The sequence below is a fragment of the Micropterus salmoides genome, unplaced genomic scaffold (assembly GCF_014851395.1).
Source record: "Micropterus salmoides isolate LMB-PRFRI ecotype aquatic unplaced genomic scaffold, ASM1485139v1 Ms_hic_scaffold_2, whole genome shotgun sequence".
NCBI lineage: Eukaryota > Metazoa > Chordata > Actinopteri > Centrarchiformes > Centrarchidae > Micropterus > Micropterus salmoides.
Genome location: NW_024041150.1, coordinates 29,679,684 through 29,699,233, shown reverse-complemented (window position 1 = coordinate 29,699,233; position 19,550 = coordinate 29,679,684). Strand labels below are relative to the sequence as shown.

At 39.0% G+C, this 19,550-nt stretch overlaps 1 protein-coding gene across 1 annotated transcript in view; it reads right to left on the bottom strand.

The window, feature by feature from the left end:
- The window catches only part of LOC119911918, a 334,810-nt gene that overhangs the window by 257,631 nt on the left and 57,629 nt on the right, over positions 1–19,550 (bottom strand). The window contains 7 exon segments of the mRNA XM_038730896.1: positions 1,848–1,995; positions 1,997–2,124; positions 3,024–3,323; positions 3,417–3,695; positions 3,840–4,115; positions 4,607–4,876; positions 13,488–13,763. Coding sequence (XP_038586824.1) covers positions 1,848–1,995; positions 1,997–2,124; positions 3,024–3,323; positions 3,417–3,695; positions 3,840–4,115; positions 4,607–4,876; positions 13,488–13,763 — 1,677 coding nt within the window.

Here is a 19,550-nt window from a genome sequence, read left to right as displayed (position 1 = left end):
CAAACTGGTGACGGCTAACCAACCAGACATCGTGTTGATCGACAAACAGCAGAAGAAGGCTGCAGTGATAGATGTGGTAATCCCAAGTGACAACGTCAAGAAGAAGGAACACGAGAAGCTTGAGAAATACCAAGGGCTGAAAGAGGAGCTAGAAAAGATGTGGAAAGTAAGAGCAACAGTGGTGCCAGTGGTAATCGGAGCACTGGGGGCTGTGACCCCCAAACTGGGAGAGTGGCTACAGCAGATTCCAGGTAGAACATCAGAGGTCTCTGTCCAGAAGAGTGCAGTCCTAGGAACAGATAAGATACTGCGCAGAACCCTATATGTTCAAAATAAAATATTATATATAGCACAATATATTATTATTATATAATTCATACTGCATATGCACATACAGTATGTTAAGGTGTGTACTGTACCATTTTCATTTTCTTTGGAGCCTTTGATTGTTTCATAGAGACAAACATCACCTACAGAGCAGTGAAAATAAAGCCCAGAGTAGATTAATCAATTTAATTGCTTGACAATTATTAAACATATTCTGATTAGCGTCAAATGGCTCTTGAGATGTATATATGTGTAGCCTACGTGTGTATGTAAATAAAATATAATAATATAATATAAAATAATCAAAAGTTTAAATGCTGACCATGGAGAAGGGTGGAGTATTCATCACGTTGAGCCTCATTCTGGTCGACCACATAAACTGTGTCAGGGCCTCGATTAGTGCTCTCAGACTGGATTGACCTACAACATGAATCAAACACAATACATATAAAAAGAAATGTTGCTGTTGTCTTCAAAATTAGAGAAGGGAGTGTTGTACTAACCTGATGGAGCAGGAATCTGTGAAAAAGACATTTGTTGTTACATGGTTTTGTTTTGTAAGCTGTTATTCTGCTATTCTGTGTCATGAGATCAGAACACGTGAGTTTGAATAATTAAATCACATAATATCTAATAAAAGAAGAAAAGGTCTCACCTTTGGACGGTCTGTAGCGATACAAAAGGAGCAGAAGAAGAATAAATACGATTCCACAAACCAGCCCAACAATCAACGGTACAGGAACTGAAGAGCTTTCAGGCCTGGACACTGATATAATAAATAATACCTGTTAAATTATATAGTACTTTTCTTGTACAAAATACTTTAATAAAACTCCAGAATGTAATTGTGTTTTAACAGTAAAAATTGAGAAAGTGAGGCTTTCGATACACCAAAAAATGGCTAACGACCAACTTCCAAAATCTTAAAATTGTCACTAAATATTATTTTTTATTTGTTGTTATTTATCATTTGGTTTTGCAGTTTTAATAAATACAAAAGACGTTTGAAGGTTTCTGGTTTGCAGCTATCCCTTTGTAATCTAAATTATTTGGCTTTACCAAATTTTCTGCAGTGCACTTCAGATTTTCTACCTGATTTCATAATATTTGTGGTGTAATAATCTTTAGGAACAACAATTCAGTGACATAAATCTTGAGCTTTTTGAGTGAATGATTCAAGACATCAAAATATAACAAAATACTTTGAAAGAGGGGAGATTTTCTTATTTTAACATTTTTGTGTTAAAAGTTGATGATATTTACTAATGATAAAAATTCAGTTTGGATTATTATAGAATATATTAAATCTACAGTAAATAGATAAAAGGTTTTGGTTAATGTTAGTCACCTACAATTACTCAGATACCATGAAGCAGTAATGGGCCAAACTCTTGTCAGATTTTCAGTACATCATCCTCCTCAGTGTAAATGTACACAACATCTAATATTCAGTATGTTGAAACACATAATATGATGTTTAAAATAATTTATACAAGACAGAAAACATAATGAAACCATACTCTGTTTAGTGATGTTGACTGCGTTGCTGAACTCTCCTGATCCAGACTCACACCAGTACACTGCATCACTCTGCTGGTTACTGTTTATGCTGCATGTGGATCCAGTCATTGTGCCCCAGTAGGAGCGACATGATGAGTATGACCCGGTAGTCGTCCTCAGTAAACCTCCTCACTCTCCACTCAGTAGAGTTTCCCTCACAGCTCAGTGAGACAGAGTCAGAGGTGAAGTGTTGCACTCTGTCAGGACTCACTGTGAGAGACGCTGATGAATGAAAATCTGAAAAACAACATGTAATAAGGGGTCAAAGCAAACAGAGATCTTAAGATTTAAAATGCTACAACACAAATATTCCTTTATTGCTGAGTATTAGTGCAAACATTAAAACAAGGTGCAGTGTTTTGATGAAACTGGTTTCTATCTTGAAAACTTGCTACAATCTGAGTTTAATTTAAATGATAAACAACCAAGTGACTACAGCTGCTGTTGTCTGTAAAGTGGGAAACTACCTACTTTCACCTGCCATCTTTCAAAGATACAGAGGTGAGTATTTCGAACTGAAACATGCTGCATTGTCTCTCTATACACAGTCAGTGTTTTCCTCTTATTTGTTAAAGTCGTCTCTGTTTGTTCAACTTGTCCATTAACCTGCTGATTTCTTTGGTTTGTCATTAACTGATTTTCACTCCTCTGTCTGTCTCACACCTACCTGACCGCTAACCAGGTGTCTTCTAACTGCACGTCCTGCCTGTTGTGTCAGTAAAGTATAAGAAGTAAGATGAGCTTCAGTATCCAAAGTAAAAGTACTCATTGCAATAAAGAAATAAAGTTTCAGCAAAATGTCTCTCTTTGGTGTTTTTATGCTATCAGATTAATTAAAAAAGAAAACAGAATAAAGTCAGAAGGAAACAAGGAAATCCTCCCAGTCCAGTACGTAAAATCACCCAGTAAGGTGGAAAGCAGAAAGTTTGTCTTGATGCTGGTGAGAGAGGAAAGATCACAAGGTCACCACAATCAATACATTTCTTCTGTTGGGGGAGCATGAATGTACACAGCCAATTATTTGTCAGTATAAGTGTTAGTTTTAAAGATACTGTGTGTTGGTCACAGACAGAAAGTGGATGAACCGAGGTGAAGACAAAACATCTTGAGAGAAGCACAGACAGAAACAAACTGACCTGCAGACCAGACAAACATTGGTTCACTGTAATAAGTGTAATACACTGGATCTCCTCTTCCAGCTCTGCACTTATATCCTGCTGTGTGTGTCTGTCCATGAACGATGTAGGAATCCTGTTCAGTCCCGTTGCTGCTGCCAGGTAGCAGCTCTTGGTCGTAGTAGTTGCCTGATAGTTTGGGAACAGCCTTAAACCAGAAGAACCTCCATCCTGCAGATGGATCTTTAACTCTGCAGCTCAGAGTTACTGAGGCTCCAGGACTCAGCCAGGATGGAGACACAGTGAGGACAGGCTGGGGCTCTGTTGGAGAGGGATTTTTACAAATAAAAACATTTAACAACCTTTAAATGAACTGTATAATATTCACTTTGAGAGAAATGTGATGTGACTCACTGTCTGATACTGTTAATTTGACAGGATCACTCCAGTCTGTTGAAGACTGCTGTGCACTTTTCATTCTGCCCTTACACCTGTAGTCTCCACTGTGGGATGAGTAAGCAGATCTAATCCTGTATTCACTGTCTTTTAAAGGTTTGTATGAGCTGGATGTTTCCCACTCGTACTCCCACTCAGTGTCTCCTCCGTCCTTGATCTCACATCTCAGAGTGATCGTCTCTCCTGAGTATATTTCAGACCAGTTTGGTTGCAGAGTCACAACAGCCCTGTTTGTGACTGTTCATGATCAAGAATTCATAGTGAGGATACAAAAATGACAAAATGGTAAATCTACAGCAAAATCTATTTATCAATTAATAATTATGGATTCCAAACAGTTTTTAAATTATGTTTAAAAAACAAATCAAATGTCAAACTCACTAATTTTGTTGATGCTGACTGGATCACTGTCCTCTGTGTAGTAAACTGGGTCTCCTCTTCCTCCTCTGCACCAGTAGAGTCCTCCCTGTGAGACACTGATTTGTCCATCTGAGATGAAGACAGCATCTTGTGTGTTCAGGGGTTCAGAGGTTTTCTCTCCTCTGTACCAGAAGTATTTCCAACCAGATGACGGGTTCACAGAGCAGCTCAGGGTCACACTGCCCCCTGCTGGAAAGTCTCTCCTGTCAGCGCTCAGTTCGGCCTTTGGTCTCTTTGCTGTTTGATTTAGAACAAAGACATAAAACAAGGAAATTACTGTCTGTGCAGCCCCACAGGCAAGAAATACATTCAGTTTTAGTCCCGTTTTAAACCTCTCTCTCTTTTCCTGTGTTTATCTCTACTGAAACTATCCAGGAGAACAATTCACCAAATTTGCAACGTGAAATATTTTGACACAGCAATCAAAACAAACATCATACTTTGGAATTTCATTACCACTAGAAACTACTACTTTATTGAATTTTGATTACATTTCATTCACAGTCAACATGAGCAAGAGGTAAAGAGATCTTTGCTAAAATAGATTAAGTTAAAACTTGAAATGGTAAGAATTAGGAAGAAGTAATGATGCCGCCTGTATTTTATGATAGTGTTTTTGTTACTATGTGACTTGAAGAGAGCGACATAATTGTTGGAGAAATAAGAGTTTTCTGTTGCGTTATTTAGATTTTACATTTTCATTACAGATGACAGACGGTCCAACTTACATGATACTGTCAATTTGATGACATTACTCCACTCTGTTGAGGAATATGAGTCTCTTCTACCCTTACAGCTGTAGTCTCCACTGTGGGACACAGTAGCTCTGATGATCCTGTATTCATTGTATGTTGTAGGTCTGTTTAATTTGGCTGGTGTCCATTCATACGTCCATTTAGTGTCTCCTCCTCCCTGGATCTCACATCTGACAGTGAACGTCTCACCACTGAAGATCTGAGTCCAGTTGGGTTGGAGAGTCACAACAGCCCTGTTGGACACTGTTTACACAAAAAATACCCAGTTAGGATACAAAAATAAAAGAGGAAAAGATACAAATGGTGAATCTACATCAAGACGTACTTGATTTATTAATTAATAACTATGGATACAAATTTTGTTTACATTATGTTAAAAAATTATGGAAGCGCATTGCATTCAGAAAAAAGACACCTTATCTCGTAATTACGAAAACAGATGTTATAATGATGAGATCAGGAACTCCTAATTATCATAAAGTTAAGGAAGGCTAGTTAGACTATCAGTCATCGCTGACCTACAGTGAAAGACAATGATTGAGCTCATGAATTTAACCTGCTTTTCCCCTTTTCTGTATGAGACTCTGGGAAATATTGATGTTATTTAATGTGGATGGCATTAATATCAGTATGTCAACATTGCGGTAACATCGTGTTACAGCAGATTTCAAAATAAAAGTGAGCTTCTGGTGAACATAATGTAATATTAAATGTGTGTGGCAGAAATGAAAGATGAAATAATGAAATAAATAAATGATTAAGACTACACAAATTTTTGAAAAATGTGTGAATGACATTTTCACTGAATTTTCTCTGAATTCAGATTGATGTTTAAAGAAATCCTCCTGTTTCCACTGACTTATTTCACTTTACAGTGACGTGTGAGTGTCCCTCAGTCAATACCAGAGCTATCTGATGTAGGAAAGATTACGCCCTAATCTTTTCTTTTTATTGGCTGGTCTGAGATATGTATTTTTCTTTGCACAATAGTGTACGAGAGCTTCAGATCTATGACAAATACTCACATGGAATAGCCTTCATTTCTCAGAACAATAATAGACTGACGAGTTTCAGAATAAAGTTCTTTGTTTCTGGTCATTTTGAGCCTGTAATGGAACAATTGCTGATGCTTCAGACACTCAACTCGTCTAAAGAAGGCCAGTTTTATTGCTTCTTTAATCAACACAACAGTTTTTGAGCTGTGCTACCATGGCTGCAAAATGTCTTTCTAATGATCAATTAGCCTTATAAAATGATAAACTTGCATTAGTAAAAACAACGTGCCATTTGGGCTGATGTTTGCTGATAATGGGCCTCTGTAGATATTCCATTACAAATCATCCGTTTATAGCAACTAGAGTCATTTACAACATTAACAATGTCTACACTGTGTTTCTGATCAGCTGATCAAAACACAATGTGCCTTTCCTTTGAAAACAAGAACATATCCAAGTGACATATATATTGTTTATAAGTGTGTGTAAATTTTTAAATTCAACATAAGCCTCTATAGTCATCACTTTCTCTCTGAAGTGAAATGAAGTGAAATATAAGCTTTAATTTTGAAATCCTACATCAGATAGCTCTGCTATTGACTGAGGGACACTGTGGCGGTCTGCAATGAAGTGAAATGATTCAGTGGAAACAGGTTTTCTTTTAATAATATAAAGTGAATTTAGAGAAAATTCAGTTAAAATATAAAACATTTTTTAGATACTCCTGTAGTGTTAATCATTTATTATTTATTTAGATATTTCATTTAATCTTTCATTTCTACCCGTTGAATATTACAATATGTTCACCAGAAGTTCACTTTTATTTGTAAAATCTGCTGTAACGGCATTGTTGGCGCACATTTAAGTTGTTTTGCACGCGTGTTTCGGGCGTGCTGTTGCCTTTTGGCTTAAAATAATTAAATAAAATAAAATAATAAACTTTCAAAAGTCTGAACTTAACGTCGGATATGCCAATCCATTTATTAACATAACAAAAAATAAAACATTTATTCAATAATAACTTAACTCAATAGTCTCCATAATTACACGCCGTGCCTCACGGTCAAAAACCCTGCACCTCGCAGTGCGCCACACCTGCACTAATTACCCAATGTCTTAAGTAGACTTGTGGCTGCACACAGCGCCAACCCATGGCTATACACAAAATGGCTCCAACACAACCGGCCCCTAATTGTTCATGGCAATACAAGACATAACAATTATAAACATACACATGTATGGAGACATAAATGCAACAAAAACATCTTACAATAAAAACAACAAACAAATAAATGAACAAATAAACCCCTATTTGGTGTGTTTGTTCACTTTTACATTGACTGTTCTACCAATAGGCCTAATTTTGTCACTGGTCTCTCAATTATGTTTGTTTTGGTTTTGATTTGCACAGATCTAACTATGCCCGATTTGTCCGGAAAAGATTTAATAATTCTTCCAATCATCCAAGAATTTCTTGGTGCAGTAGCATCCGCAACCAAAACGATATCTCCTACTGTAAGATTACGTTTTGTTTTGTTCCACTTTTGTCTCTCCTGTAGAGTAACGAGATACTCTTTTGTCCACCTTTTCCAGAATAAATCTGAAAGATACTGAGCCTGTTTCCATCTTCGTCTTACGTACTGGTCTCTTTGATCAAACAGGCCTGGAGGCAAAATTGGTTTCCTTTTCAAAGTAAGAAGATGATTAGGTGTCAGGGGTTCTAAATCATTAGGATCCTCAGAAACTCTTGTAATTGGTCGGTCATTCAAGATTGCTTCGGCTTCGCATAAGACTGTGACTAAGGTTTCATCAGATAAAGTCTGTAGATGTAAAACAGATACCAAGACCTTTCTGACCAGTCTGATCATGCTTTCCCAAGCACCACCATGATGTGAAGCTGTAGGTGGGTTGAACGTCCATTTGATGTTGTCATGAATTAAAGCTTTCTCAATTGATTTGTTGTTTAACTCTGCAATTGCTCTTTTTAGCTCCTTCTCTGCTCCTGTGAAATTTGTGCCATTGTCTGAGCGAAAGTGTGCTACGGGTCCTCTTCGGCATATGAATCGACGAATAGCACTGATGCAAGAGTCCGTGTCTAATGAGTGCGCCACTTCTAAATGAACTGCCCTGCTGGCCATACATGTAAAGATAACTCCATAACGTTTCACATAGGAACGCCCTTGCTTTACCTCAATAGGCCCAAAATAGTCCACTCCCACATTAGTAAATGGAGGTAAGTCTGGAGTAATCCTTTCTTTGGGAAGATCAGCCATTTTTTGATCACACAATTTTCCTTTGTGACGTTTGCAAAAAGTACAACTTGACAAGATTTTTCTTGCTGCAGCATTGGCATGAGTGACCCAGAACTTTTCTCTCAATTTGGAGAGGATGCAATTTCTCCCACCATGCCTTGTCTGTTCATGAACATTTTTAAGAATTAACATGGAGATGTACTGATCTTTACACAGGATGACTGGGTGTTTGCTCTCTTCGGGCATTGTAGTCCTGGACAATCTTCCACCTACTCTTAACAGTCCATCCTCTAGAACAGGATTCAGCTTGTAGATAGGGCTACACTTTGTTACAGGTTTTCCTGTCCTTAGTGCACAAATCTCTTTGTCAAATCTTTCCCTTTGACAGAACTGAAGGATAGCATTTTCTGCCGCTAATAGATCCTCAGTTGATATACTGTCTCGTCCTGATGACTTTCTGGCTTCCAACATTTTCTTGTCCACATAACAAAGATCAGCCATTTCAACCATCACAAGTTGCTTTCTTCTTTGACTCAACTCCAATAGAGTCTTCTTAACCTTGAGTAACCATGCAACTGCAACCTTCAACCTTTTCCAGTCAGAGAAATATATGATGAGTTGATTGGTTGCATTATCCTCTTGAATAGTTATTGTGTTGGTAGAGATCTCCAGTTTGACCTCTGGATCATCCTCTTCTACTGTGGATTCTACTTCATAATGTATCCACGTTTCTCTTGCTTTCCACAGGAATTCTGGACCTGATAACCATGTTTTGCTGTTCAGAAGCTTGTGGACTGTCAGTCCTCTAGATGCGTCATCTGCAGGATTTTGTTTTGTGTGAACATATCGCCACTGTGCTGGGTCTGAAGCTTCCCTAATGATGTTTATTCTGTTGGCCACAAATGTTCGGAATCTTTTGTTTTCATTGCTGATGTACTTCAAAACTGTGCTACTATCAGTCCAGAAACAGGATCTTGGTAAAGAAAGCTGTAACTCTGATTTTACCATCTTGTCCACCCGAACAGCTAAAACAGCAGCAGTGAGTTCCAAACGAGGGATGGTTATGGGTTTAAGTGGTGCTACTCTGGCCTTTCCAAGAAGAAAGGAAACATGTACCTGACCAGGTTTGTTCTGTAACCTCAGGTATGTTACCATGCCATATCCCCTCTCGCTGGCATCAGCAAAGTGGTGCAATTGAGCATGGACTGGTGTTCCAAAGTCGTGTGGTTTCAAGCATCTACTCACTCTGAACTCTGAGATCCCTTTTAGGTCAGTCAACCAATTTATCCATTGTTGTTTTAGGGCTTGTGGAATTTCTTCATCCCAGCCATAGTTCCTTCTGCACAATTCTTGTAAAATGTGCTTGGCTGGAAGAAGAACTGGCGCAAGGTACCCTAAGGGATTATACACTGAACTAACGACTGATAGAATCCCTCGTCGTGTTTGCATCCGTTCTTTGCAGTTCAAGTGAAAGTTAAAGTTGTCATTTTCCATACACCAATGCAGCCCTAGTGCCCTTTCCACTGGGAGTTGGTCTATTTCCAAATTGAGTTCACTCACATTTTTAGAGTGTTCCTTCTCAGGAATTGTTTGAAGGACTTTGCAACTGTTACTGATCCATTGTGTAAGATGAAATCCTCCTTTCTGGCAAAGGTCAGCCAGGTCATGTACAATCTGTACCGCTTTCTGCACAGATGGTGAGCTTTTCAGACAGTCGTCCACATAGAAATTTCTAGGTACAGTGTCAATCACTTCGTCCGAAAAACTGTTCCGATTGTCGTCTGCAGTCTTCCTTAAAGCATAACATGCACAACTAGGCGATGACACTGCTCCAAAGAGATGTACATGTCATTCTGTACTCTTCAACTTGCTTGAACAGATCTCCATTAGGCCACCACAGGAACCTTAGAAAGTCTTTGTCTTCCTCAGCCACTTTGACTTGATAGAACATAGACTTTACATCGTACATAAAGGCAACTGGTTCTTGTCTGAAACGTAGAAGCACTCCTATTAAGGAACTTGTGAGGGTCGGACCCTGCAGAAGCTGTTCGTTCAGAGAAGTTCCTTTAAACTTGGCTCCGCAGTTGAAGACAACTCGCAAATTGCCTTTGCGTGGGTGATACACTCCATGATGAGGAATATAGAACAGGTTATCTTCTCCACAACGCAATTCATCCCGTGGTACTATTTCTGCATAGCCACTGCTGATGACATTCTCAAGAAAGCTTGCGTATTCTTGGTGGAACTTCTCATTTCTTTCCATTTTCCTTCTTAATCCAGTGAGGCGCTGTTGAGCAATACAACGATTGTTTGGCAGTGTCACTTTCTGAGCTTTGAATGGCAATTTTAAACTGTAATGTCCGTCTTTTAAGTTTACAGATTGGTCCATTATTTTATTATTTATTATTACTTGCCTCCTGTCTTGACATTTCTTCTCTGTCGTCGGCGATTTTTTCATTAAAGTCACTTTGGTACTGCTTCTCCAATAGCAGCTGAAGTGATTCCACAGATAGTCGGTTAACAGCAACACTATGACCACCATTGTCATTCATTCACCATTGCTATTTCAAGTCCATTCACAATGTATGTTGACACTGATGTCTTTGGGCTCATCGTTAACAAACATATTTTTGACTTTGTCCCAGTGAGATTAAGCCTACGCATAAGAGCTTCAGAGCAGAATGTGGATGTTGAGCCATTGTCCAGAAAAGCATAGGTCTGATCACTTTGTTGCCTTTTTGTGCTTTTACCTGAACTGGCAGGATGGAGAGCATTCCATTGCAACCGGCCCCGGTCTGGCTCCCAAATGTCTGAGCTGACACAAGCGTATGGTTTACAGCTGGTTTAGTTTCACTGGGGTTCATTGATTTGTCCAATTGTTTGACGTGAATGTGTAAAGCTGTTGGATGGCTCTGTTTACACTTTGCACAGATTTTACGCTTATCACAATTTTTGCTCAAATGCCCAATGTTGAGACAACCAAAGCACACTCCATTTTCCTTTAAGAAGTTGATCTTTTCACGATGTTTGTTATTGTCAAATCGTTGACATTCATCCAGACTGTGATTTTGTAAACAGAATAAACAATTGATGCTGATGTTGCTGTCCCTATGCTTACCTTCCTGTGTGTCCTTGTGTTGTACTTTGCGAACAGCGTAGACGTTTGTAGCAAAGTTGTCTCGCTTCAACTTAGACTTTGCTGTATACACATCCCTTTTAACATGTACTCTTTCAGTAGTTTGAATATCACCAAAAATAGGATCAGACAAGATTTTGACTTGATATTCCACAAAGTGTACAACGTCATTAAAGTTTGGTCTGCGGTTGTGTCTCTCTTGAATATCACATGCAGAATTTCTAAATTTTTCCCTCAATTTAAAAGGAAGTTTCGAAACAACAATTTTGAGGTTAGCAGACATGTCCAATTCTCTCATATCCCTTAAATCTGACATTGCATTATTGCAGCCACGTAAAAATAATGCATAGTCCTGTAGTAACGAAACATTTTCAGCCTTCACCACAGGCCAGTTGAGAACCTTTTCCATATAAGCTGCTGTGATCTTGGTTTCATTACCAAAGTGTTCCTGTAGGAGGGCTTTAGCGGTTTCAAATCCTCTCTCCGCACTCATATGTAAACAGCTTTGTACAAGGTCGTGTGGGCGCCCTCTGGTGTACCTTTCCAAAAAATACATGCAATCTCCTTTAGATGCAGCTTTCTCTTCCACACAGTGCTTAAAAGCTTGCATGAACGTTTTGAACTTCAGTGGGTCACCCTCAAAAACAGGCATTTGTCTTGGTGGCAGTTGGCTTGCTCTGTGTTGTTGAATGAGCAGCTCGGATATTTCATTTTGCTTTTGCAGAATTTGTCGTGTAGAATTGTCATCAACTGCATGTACAACATTTTCAGCGGGTCTTGCAACTGCAACAGGTAAGCCTTTATTTTTCCTCAATCTTGTAGACTTCTCAAACCTTGCTTCAGAAATGTCAGGTATTTCTTTCGATCTTTGTTTCTCAAAATAAGATCCCATTTTATCCTGATCTGAAAATGCTTGCAGTACTGCCAACTCTGCATCCGAGGCTTCAATCTCAGCATCCATTTCCACTTGTTCCATTCTTTTGCGAAATGACTCCACCTCCTTCTCCATTTCATGTTTCTTTTTTAGCGCTGCTGCGCGTGCCAGAAGTGCAGCTTTCTTGGCTTCTGCAACTTCAAATGCAGCCTTGCTTGATCGACTTGATCTTTCACTGGTGCGGCTGTTAATGCATGATGATGTTCCAACATTTGATACACTGTCCGTTGGCTTTATTTCATCCTCAAGGTGAACCTCTTCTGCAGTACCATTATTTGTACTCTTAAAATGATTTTCCACACACTGGCAAAATTCATGCACACTTAAAAGCTTTGCTTTGAACCAGGTCTCATGCTTCTCTTTTTCCTCTACGGGTAACAACTCAAGCAGATTATTATGTGCAACTTTTGCGTCATTAATCAAAGCTTGATATTTGCTGAAGCTGCCTTTTATTTCAGCTTCATAACCAGACTCACATTAAACCTTGAACACTTTTTTTTAGATTGGCAGCTTTACTTAATTTGGATTTTCTTAGTGTCTCCAAGTCATTTAGTTTAGAAAGCAATGCTTTTGCTGTAGGTTTTATAGATCTTTTTTTTTTTAACGGAGGCTTCTTCTTTATCATTTTGTGAGTCAGCCGACACCACATGTTACCTCGATACCTTGATCATTTTCATCCATTTTACATCGCTTTTAACCAAGAAAAAGCAAAACAAAAGAAAAACATTTCATTTAAATATGAAAACGAGAAATCAGAAATAAAGCATAAACACTTTACTTTTCTTGTGTAAACCCCTCGACCCAAATGTCTCTTATTTCAAGTCCTCGTTTACTTTAACCAAATGTCAATATTTTGTGTTCTCTTTTTATTCTTGCTGTTTATACTTTAATAACTGCAGCTCTTAATGCATACATCTTTTTATGTGTGTGTGCTAACTGCCGTTAACTCGTTTTACTCGTTCTAGGTCCACAAGAATTTCCTCCACTGTCCGAGTATCTGCATCAAAGTGCCCCTTCTTCACTATCCAATGTGAAGCCGCACACAAACCTCCGTGACCGTCGCCTAAGGTGTCCGTCCGTCCGTCCTAACCGCGTCCCATCCGGACCTCCTCACTGTTCACTGTGAGTCTCAAAGCGTTTTATACCGACGTCCGCTACCGATCTCGATCTCCGCCGTCCGTCACCTCCATGATGGCCGCCTCACTGTCCAATGTGAGGCCCGCTGCGCCCATGGGCCTACTGCATCTGATACACGCATCGCAAAACAAAGCGTATCTCTCTTGACCATAGTCAATGTTGACATACAAATATTAATGCCATCCACATTAAATAACATCAATATTTCCCAGTGACTTATATAAAGAAATAAATAAAAGAAGATTAAATTCAGTAGTGCAATCATTGTCCACTTCTCCTGTAGTGTAGTTCAGCGATGACTGATTTCTTAACTTTCTGGTAATTACGTGATAAGGTGTCTACATTTTTTTTCCTAGGTGAATGCAATGCACTTCCATAAAAAAACAAATGTCAAACTCACTAATTTTGTTGATGCTGACTGGATCACTGTCCTCTGTGTAGTAAACTGGGTCTCCTCTTCCTCCTCTGCACCAGTAGAGTCCTCCCTGTGAGACACTGATTTGTCCATCTGAGATGAAGACAGCATCTTGTGTGTTCAGGGGTTCAGAGGTTTTCTCTCCTCTGTACCAGAAGTATTTCCAACCAGATGACAGGTTCACAGAGCAGCTCAGGGTCACACTGCCCCCTGCTGGAAAGTCTCTCCTGACAGCGCTCAGTTGGGCCTTTGGTCTCTGTGCTGTTTGATTTAGAACAAAGACATGAAACAAGGAAATTACTGCCTGTGCAGCCCCACAGGCAAGAAATACATTCAGTTTTAGTCCAGTTTTAAACCTCTCTCTCTTTTCCTGTGTTTATCTCAACTGAAACTATCCAGGAGAACAATTCACCAAATTTGCAAGATGAAATATTTTGACACAGCAGTCAAAACAAACATCATACTTTGGCATTTCATTACCACTAGAAACTACTACTTTATTGAATTTTGATTACATTTCATTCACAGTCAACATGAGCAAGAGGAAAGGAGATCTTTGCTAAAAATAGAGTAAGTTCAAACTTAAAACTTGAAATGATGAGAATTAGGAATAACTAATGATAATGCCGCCTGTATTTTATGGTAGTGTCTTTGGTTCTGGTTCAGCATTGTGAATGTGGGTCTGTGACTGAGCGAAAGTGATGGTCTGCTGTTGTGCGTGTGTGCAGGTCTGACTTGCTGGCAGTTTTGCTGTAGAGGGTGACCTCCAGGGGTGGACTGGTAATCTGGCGCTAATATAAGATATTTATTCATATAACTGTATAACTGTTGCCAACGACCGGCCCATAAAGCACAGACAGCAGCACATTGGTTCATTTGTCTACAGGCCTAATGACACTGGGCTGGCCCACATCTGTGACTAGCACCTACTCCCTCCCCCTCTGCCCTCTGTTTCTTGTGTCAGTAAAGGGGGAAGTTGCGGGCCAAAGAAATAAAAAAAATCTTGAGACTGATGCCACCAAACGTGCCAAAATAACGGATAAGTTTGCTACCGGGGCTTCAGTAGCTTCAACGTCAGCTGGACAGCAAAGCAGAGGGAGAGAGTCACCGTGACAGGGCCGAGGGACAGAGTGAGCAGGAGGGGAGTGGAGGTGAAGCGGTTAGCGTGGAATGGCTTAACAGGGACCTGCAGGGAGGATGAATAATGAACGAATATAACTTAATGAAGCATGCTGTTGTGTTTGATTCTTTGATTTAAGATGCAGCATGTGTTGCTCAAGTTTTCAGGCTCTTTCTCAGGTTTTGTGCAAATGTAGAAACTCATTCATAAAATAAAATTTCTATATAAAATGTCATTGCATAATAATTGGCTACAGAGCTACTGAATGCTACATTTGTGACCTTTGACAAAACCTGTGTTTCAGTGTTGAAGAGTGAAAAAATTTAAAAAGTGTACAACTAGGGGTGGGCGATATGGCAACAATTTATTTCAGGCAGGATCACGTTTCACGATCTTATCACGATTCATTTTCTTGTTGGTTTTCAAGACTGTTTTGCAAGTTATTTATTTAAAAGAGAAAAATAACAAATTTACTAATCATATACAATATAGCCTGATTTAAAAGGACTGATTTATTTTGAAATATGTAATTTTTTAATTTAATTTTCCCATGAAAGAATGAGCTGTTTTCTTCTGCACATTTAAAAACACAAAGACAGGGAGGGACTTGTTGCAGATCTTGATTGGCGCCAACAGCGCTTAAAGTGCGTTAACCTCCCTGTCATGACTGCAGCCGGACCGGGACCCAACACAAACCGACAGAGGCCAATTTTGACAGCAGGGAATAACGTTACAGGACCGAGGTGGTTTTCTTTCCAGGTTTGACTCTTTGCACCCCGGGGCTGACTCAGCTAATAAAGGACAGCTGGCAGCACGGCTAACCAAACTAACTAGCTACAGACACAGTTGGCGGTTTAGCAAAAAGTAAATGATGTAAATCACCTCGGTAATATATTCCCTGTTGGTCTCTGTGTTCAGTCCCGTTCATGCCGCTCTATCCTGCCTGAAACCTTGCAGTGCTTCACTAACAGGTGTAACGTTAAACACAAAACTCTCCCCTGGTGCTGCCAGTCCGGGCTGAGTCAGCTATGACCACTAAGCTAACTGAGCTAATTATATAACAGCAGCTAGTTAGCCACGGTCACCGGTAACTATAGCAACAAGTAACTTTCTGTTCATCAGCAAACTCCGTAAATCCCAGAGAGTTAAGGCAGAGCAGCGGGGCACACGGGGAACTTTGATGTTTACGAGGCCCAACAGTTACAGTGTTTCCTTTGTAGACAGCGGAGGACGCAGGCAGCTGACTTGCGATGTTGAACTGCGTGTATGAGCCACAGAAACTGAGCACGATCTCTCTGAAAAGGCAGATCGTGGAAACAGCGGCGCCACCAGAAACTTTGGGCCCATGACAAAAGATGTAATTGGCCCCCTCTGCGTAGCTGTTGTCACCACATCTCTAGGACCTAACTGTCCCGTCAAAAGCTTTACATAACTCGAGTTAAAGGCTTGCAACTGTCTTGTTTCTTGTAGTTCAACACTAGTGCTGGCACAATATTTACTGCTGGTGATTTGTACATGCAAGTCTGCAAACAGTATGCAGTTCACTATTTGATGCAAGATTAAAAGCCACCATAAAAATGTCCTTATGGCAATCTTTGAACGGTCATTTAACAGCCATAATTAAATCTAAATGAATGTATCAAACTATATTTTAATATTGTCTGTAAATTACAGGTGAGCTACTCAATGTTTCCAACTGTCCAGCATCCAGTACAGACAGGAGGTTGTTTTTATTTTATCTCATAATGATCATTATGTGAGAAAATAATTTGTGTCTGAATTTCTGTCATTAAGAAATATTTCATTTTCTTTTTATTATGATAAAAAGAGCAAGAGAGACAGAGAAATCCCCACAGACTCCCTGGCATGATGCTAACTGGCCTGTCATTCACACAGTGCTGCTCACCTTCTTCACTGGGACAGGGAGGCTACAGTTATGGGGAGACTGGGCTGCTGCTGACTCATCTGTTGTTAGTCTGCTAAAAGGGGCAGGGACAATGATTCAATATGAATCTTTTGCTAAACGTTTCCCTGCACACTGATTAAATGTTGATGAAATGTAGGCTAACACTAGTCTGCAGCTAGCTAGATTATTTCACTGTGGACATCAAGCCAACAGGTTAATATAACTCACAGACTAAAGGCTGCCAACCTTTCTTAGTGAAAAACTGGGTTACAGATTGACATCCTTTCTTTTGTCTTTCCTCTCTTTCCTTTTTTGAAAACCAGATTTTGGTTTATTAGGCAACATTGTGATCACTGTGTTTCTGGCACATCTAAACACTAATCACAGTGCGCTGAGGCAGGACCGAACCATTTCATGCAGATACAGGGGGGTGGTCGGTCAATATGGATGTTTAATTTTTGGTCACCCAGGTCAAAAAGAAGTGCTCTTAAAGGCACAGAAAATATACTTCACATAGTATGCTTATAGTACATTCATACTTCTAACATGCTTACTACAAGTATATTAAAGATATATTCTCCTGAGCTTTAACATAGTTCTCAAAAGTATCCTTATAAATTGGTAATAAATATATACTTAAACTGTTAATAAATATGCTTAAATAAAAGTATATTTTTTACAATATTTTAGTCTATTTATTAAAAATATATCCGCTTCACGAAAGTTAACGTGTGAACTGTTGTTGAGAGGGCAGCTATTTTTGGCCAGAAATCATTTTGTTTCTCAGGTTTCCTTTGTTTTACTTTACCGAGTCGGACTTGGCGAAGGTGGACACCTCAGACATAATAAGAAAAGAAGTCAGAAGAGAAGAGGTGTGACTGGCAAGTTACAAGCAGGAGACGACAGACGCAGATAAAATTGTCTTTCTTAGTAAGTTAAGTTTATTATTGTTAGCAAGACAACACAATTGTGTAAGTTAACTAAAGTTGAGCTCACTCAAAATATTTTCCTTGGTGGATAACTCTGGTGTGCATTAGCTAATGCTAGCACGTGGATTAATATATTTATTAGCTAACGTTAGTTAGCATTTTAATAGCTTCATAATCGAGACAGCAACTTTCGTCTGTCTTATAAACAGTGTTGGGAGTAACACGTTACAAAAGTAACGCAATTAACGTTACAGTGATGTATTGCTTTTTGCTGTACGGCAGTTTTTAATGTTACTAAAATTTCTGGAACAATCAACTATCTCAGTATGGAACAAAAAAAAAAAAACACTATCTCAGTAACCTGTTGCTGGAATTTGATGCATGAGATTTTAATAATGTGCATGAGTGTGTATGAGCACTGTTAAAATGACCAGTGAGGTCTTTATCAGAGTAATAAATGCAACTAATATGTTGCTGTCTGTGTGCTAAAGGTTCACATTTTTATAATCTACCTTAATACTCACATGTCCATGTTTACAGTAAGTTATTGGTCACTGTAATCATTATTCCTGCCCATATAGTCTGTAAAGACATCACCACAGTCATTTTGTATAAATTCATTCTAAAGTTTAGCTGAAGCTACTATGAATCATCAGCTAAGCATCTGTGCTAGACTATTCAAAAGTGGATATCTTCTAAAGGTACACTGTTTTTTAGAGATTTCACTTCACTGCAACCTGGAGGGGGAATTATTACAGTGACCAATAACTCAGTTATAACAGCAATGTTAAAGTGTACACGTGTATGTGAGAATTGTTTTAAGATGCGCTTGAAATAATGTTTTTATGTACCACACGATATAATAGCATGTGATTTTATGTAAAATACTGCTCAACTTTATGTCCAATTGTATGGTCATAGATCCTGTATTCAACCTTTAAAAGTTTAACCTTTGCCAACTTTAACCAACTTAATACTAAACCCAGATTTGGAACTTTCTGCCTTAGCTCAAATAAAAAAAAATTAAATAAAGAATAATAATGAAGATTTGCTATAATAATAGAATTACAGTGTTTATAATGATACGCAAATGAAGAACTAAACTAGGTGGAAGTACTGGCCTAAATGAATATTTATTATATCTCATTTGCAACTGCATTTCTTTGCTTTAGAGCTTCCTGGGATCGTTGCCTCACTCAGATGGCTCAGAGGCCACAAATATCTCAAAGGACCAGCTGGACCCTCACAAGCTTGATGTGCTCATAGGTATGTCTGGCTCCTGCACACATCACTGTTTTTGCTCTCACTACATGTCAATGGGGTCAGACTAAATAAACAAATATTCTTGTGAAAAAATAATTTTATTTAAAATATTGTTATACATTAAGTAATTGGCTACTTTTGTACTTCACAAATTGACTGCTGTGTTAATGCGAAATAACATGTAGACAGAACAGTTGTTAAGCAAATGAATGTTTGTGTTATTTGTTGTACCTGTTTAATAACATTTTATCATATGCAGCTCCTTGGCTGAATGCACAGTAGTGTTTATGTAATGTTTTTGATTATGTTGTAATGGAAGAACTGAGCATTAACTGGGAGGGGTCCCTTGTGAAAAAAACCATTTCACCTCAGTGTTTCCCACACATAGGCTTTACCTGGGCAGCCGCCCAGGTAGATTAACAGCAGCCTGTTGTGTTTGTGTAGGACTCAATAACCACACCATGTAGCTTCGTTCGTGCTGCGTTTTACTCCACTGCCGCCAACCTTACATTTTCATCTTTTGCCGTAAATCACTGCTGTAAGCCTTAAAACAGTAACAGTAAAACATCACAGTAACCTGTCACAGACTTACAACATAACAGAGTCCAACAGGACACAATACTGAACGTTTTCAGACATAACACAGCCCAAGTAAATTTGGCGACCCATTTTAATTGCAGTGCTGCACAGCACATATTCGCTCCCCTCACTGGGTCGCTCCCTCTCTCTCTCCTGCATGCAAACTACCCATCTGTGAATTGAATGGTTGGTATCATGAACACCACTGCACACTTTAAAAAAGTTATTAGCGAGCATGTAAGGAGCCTAGC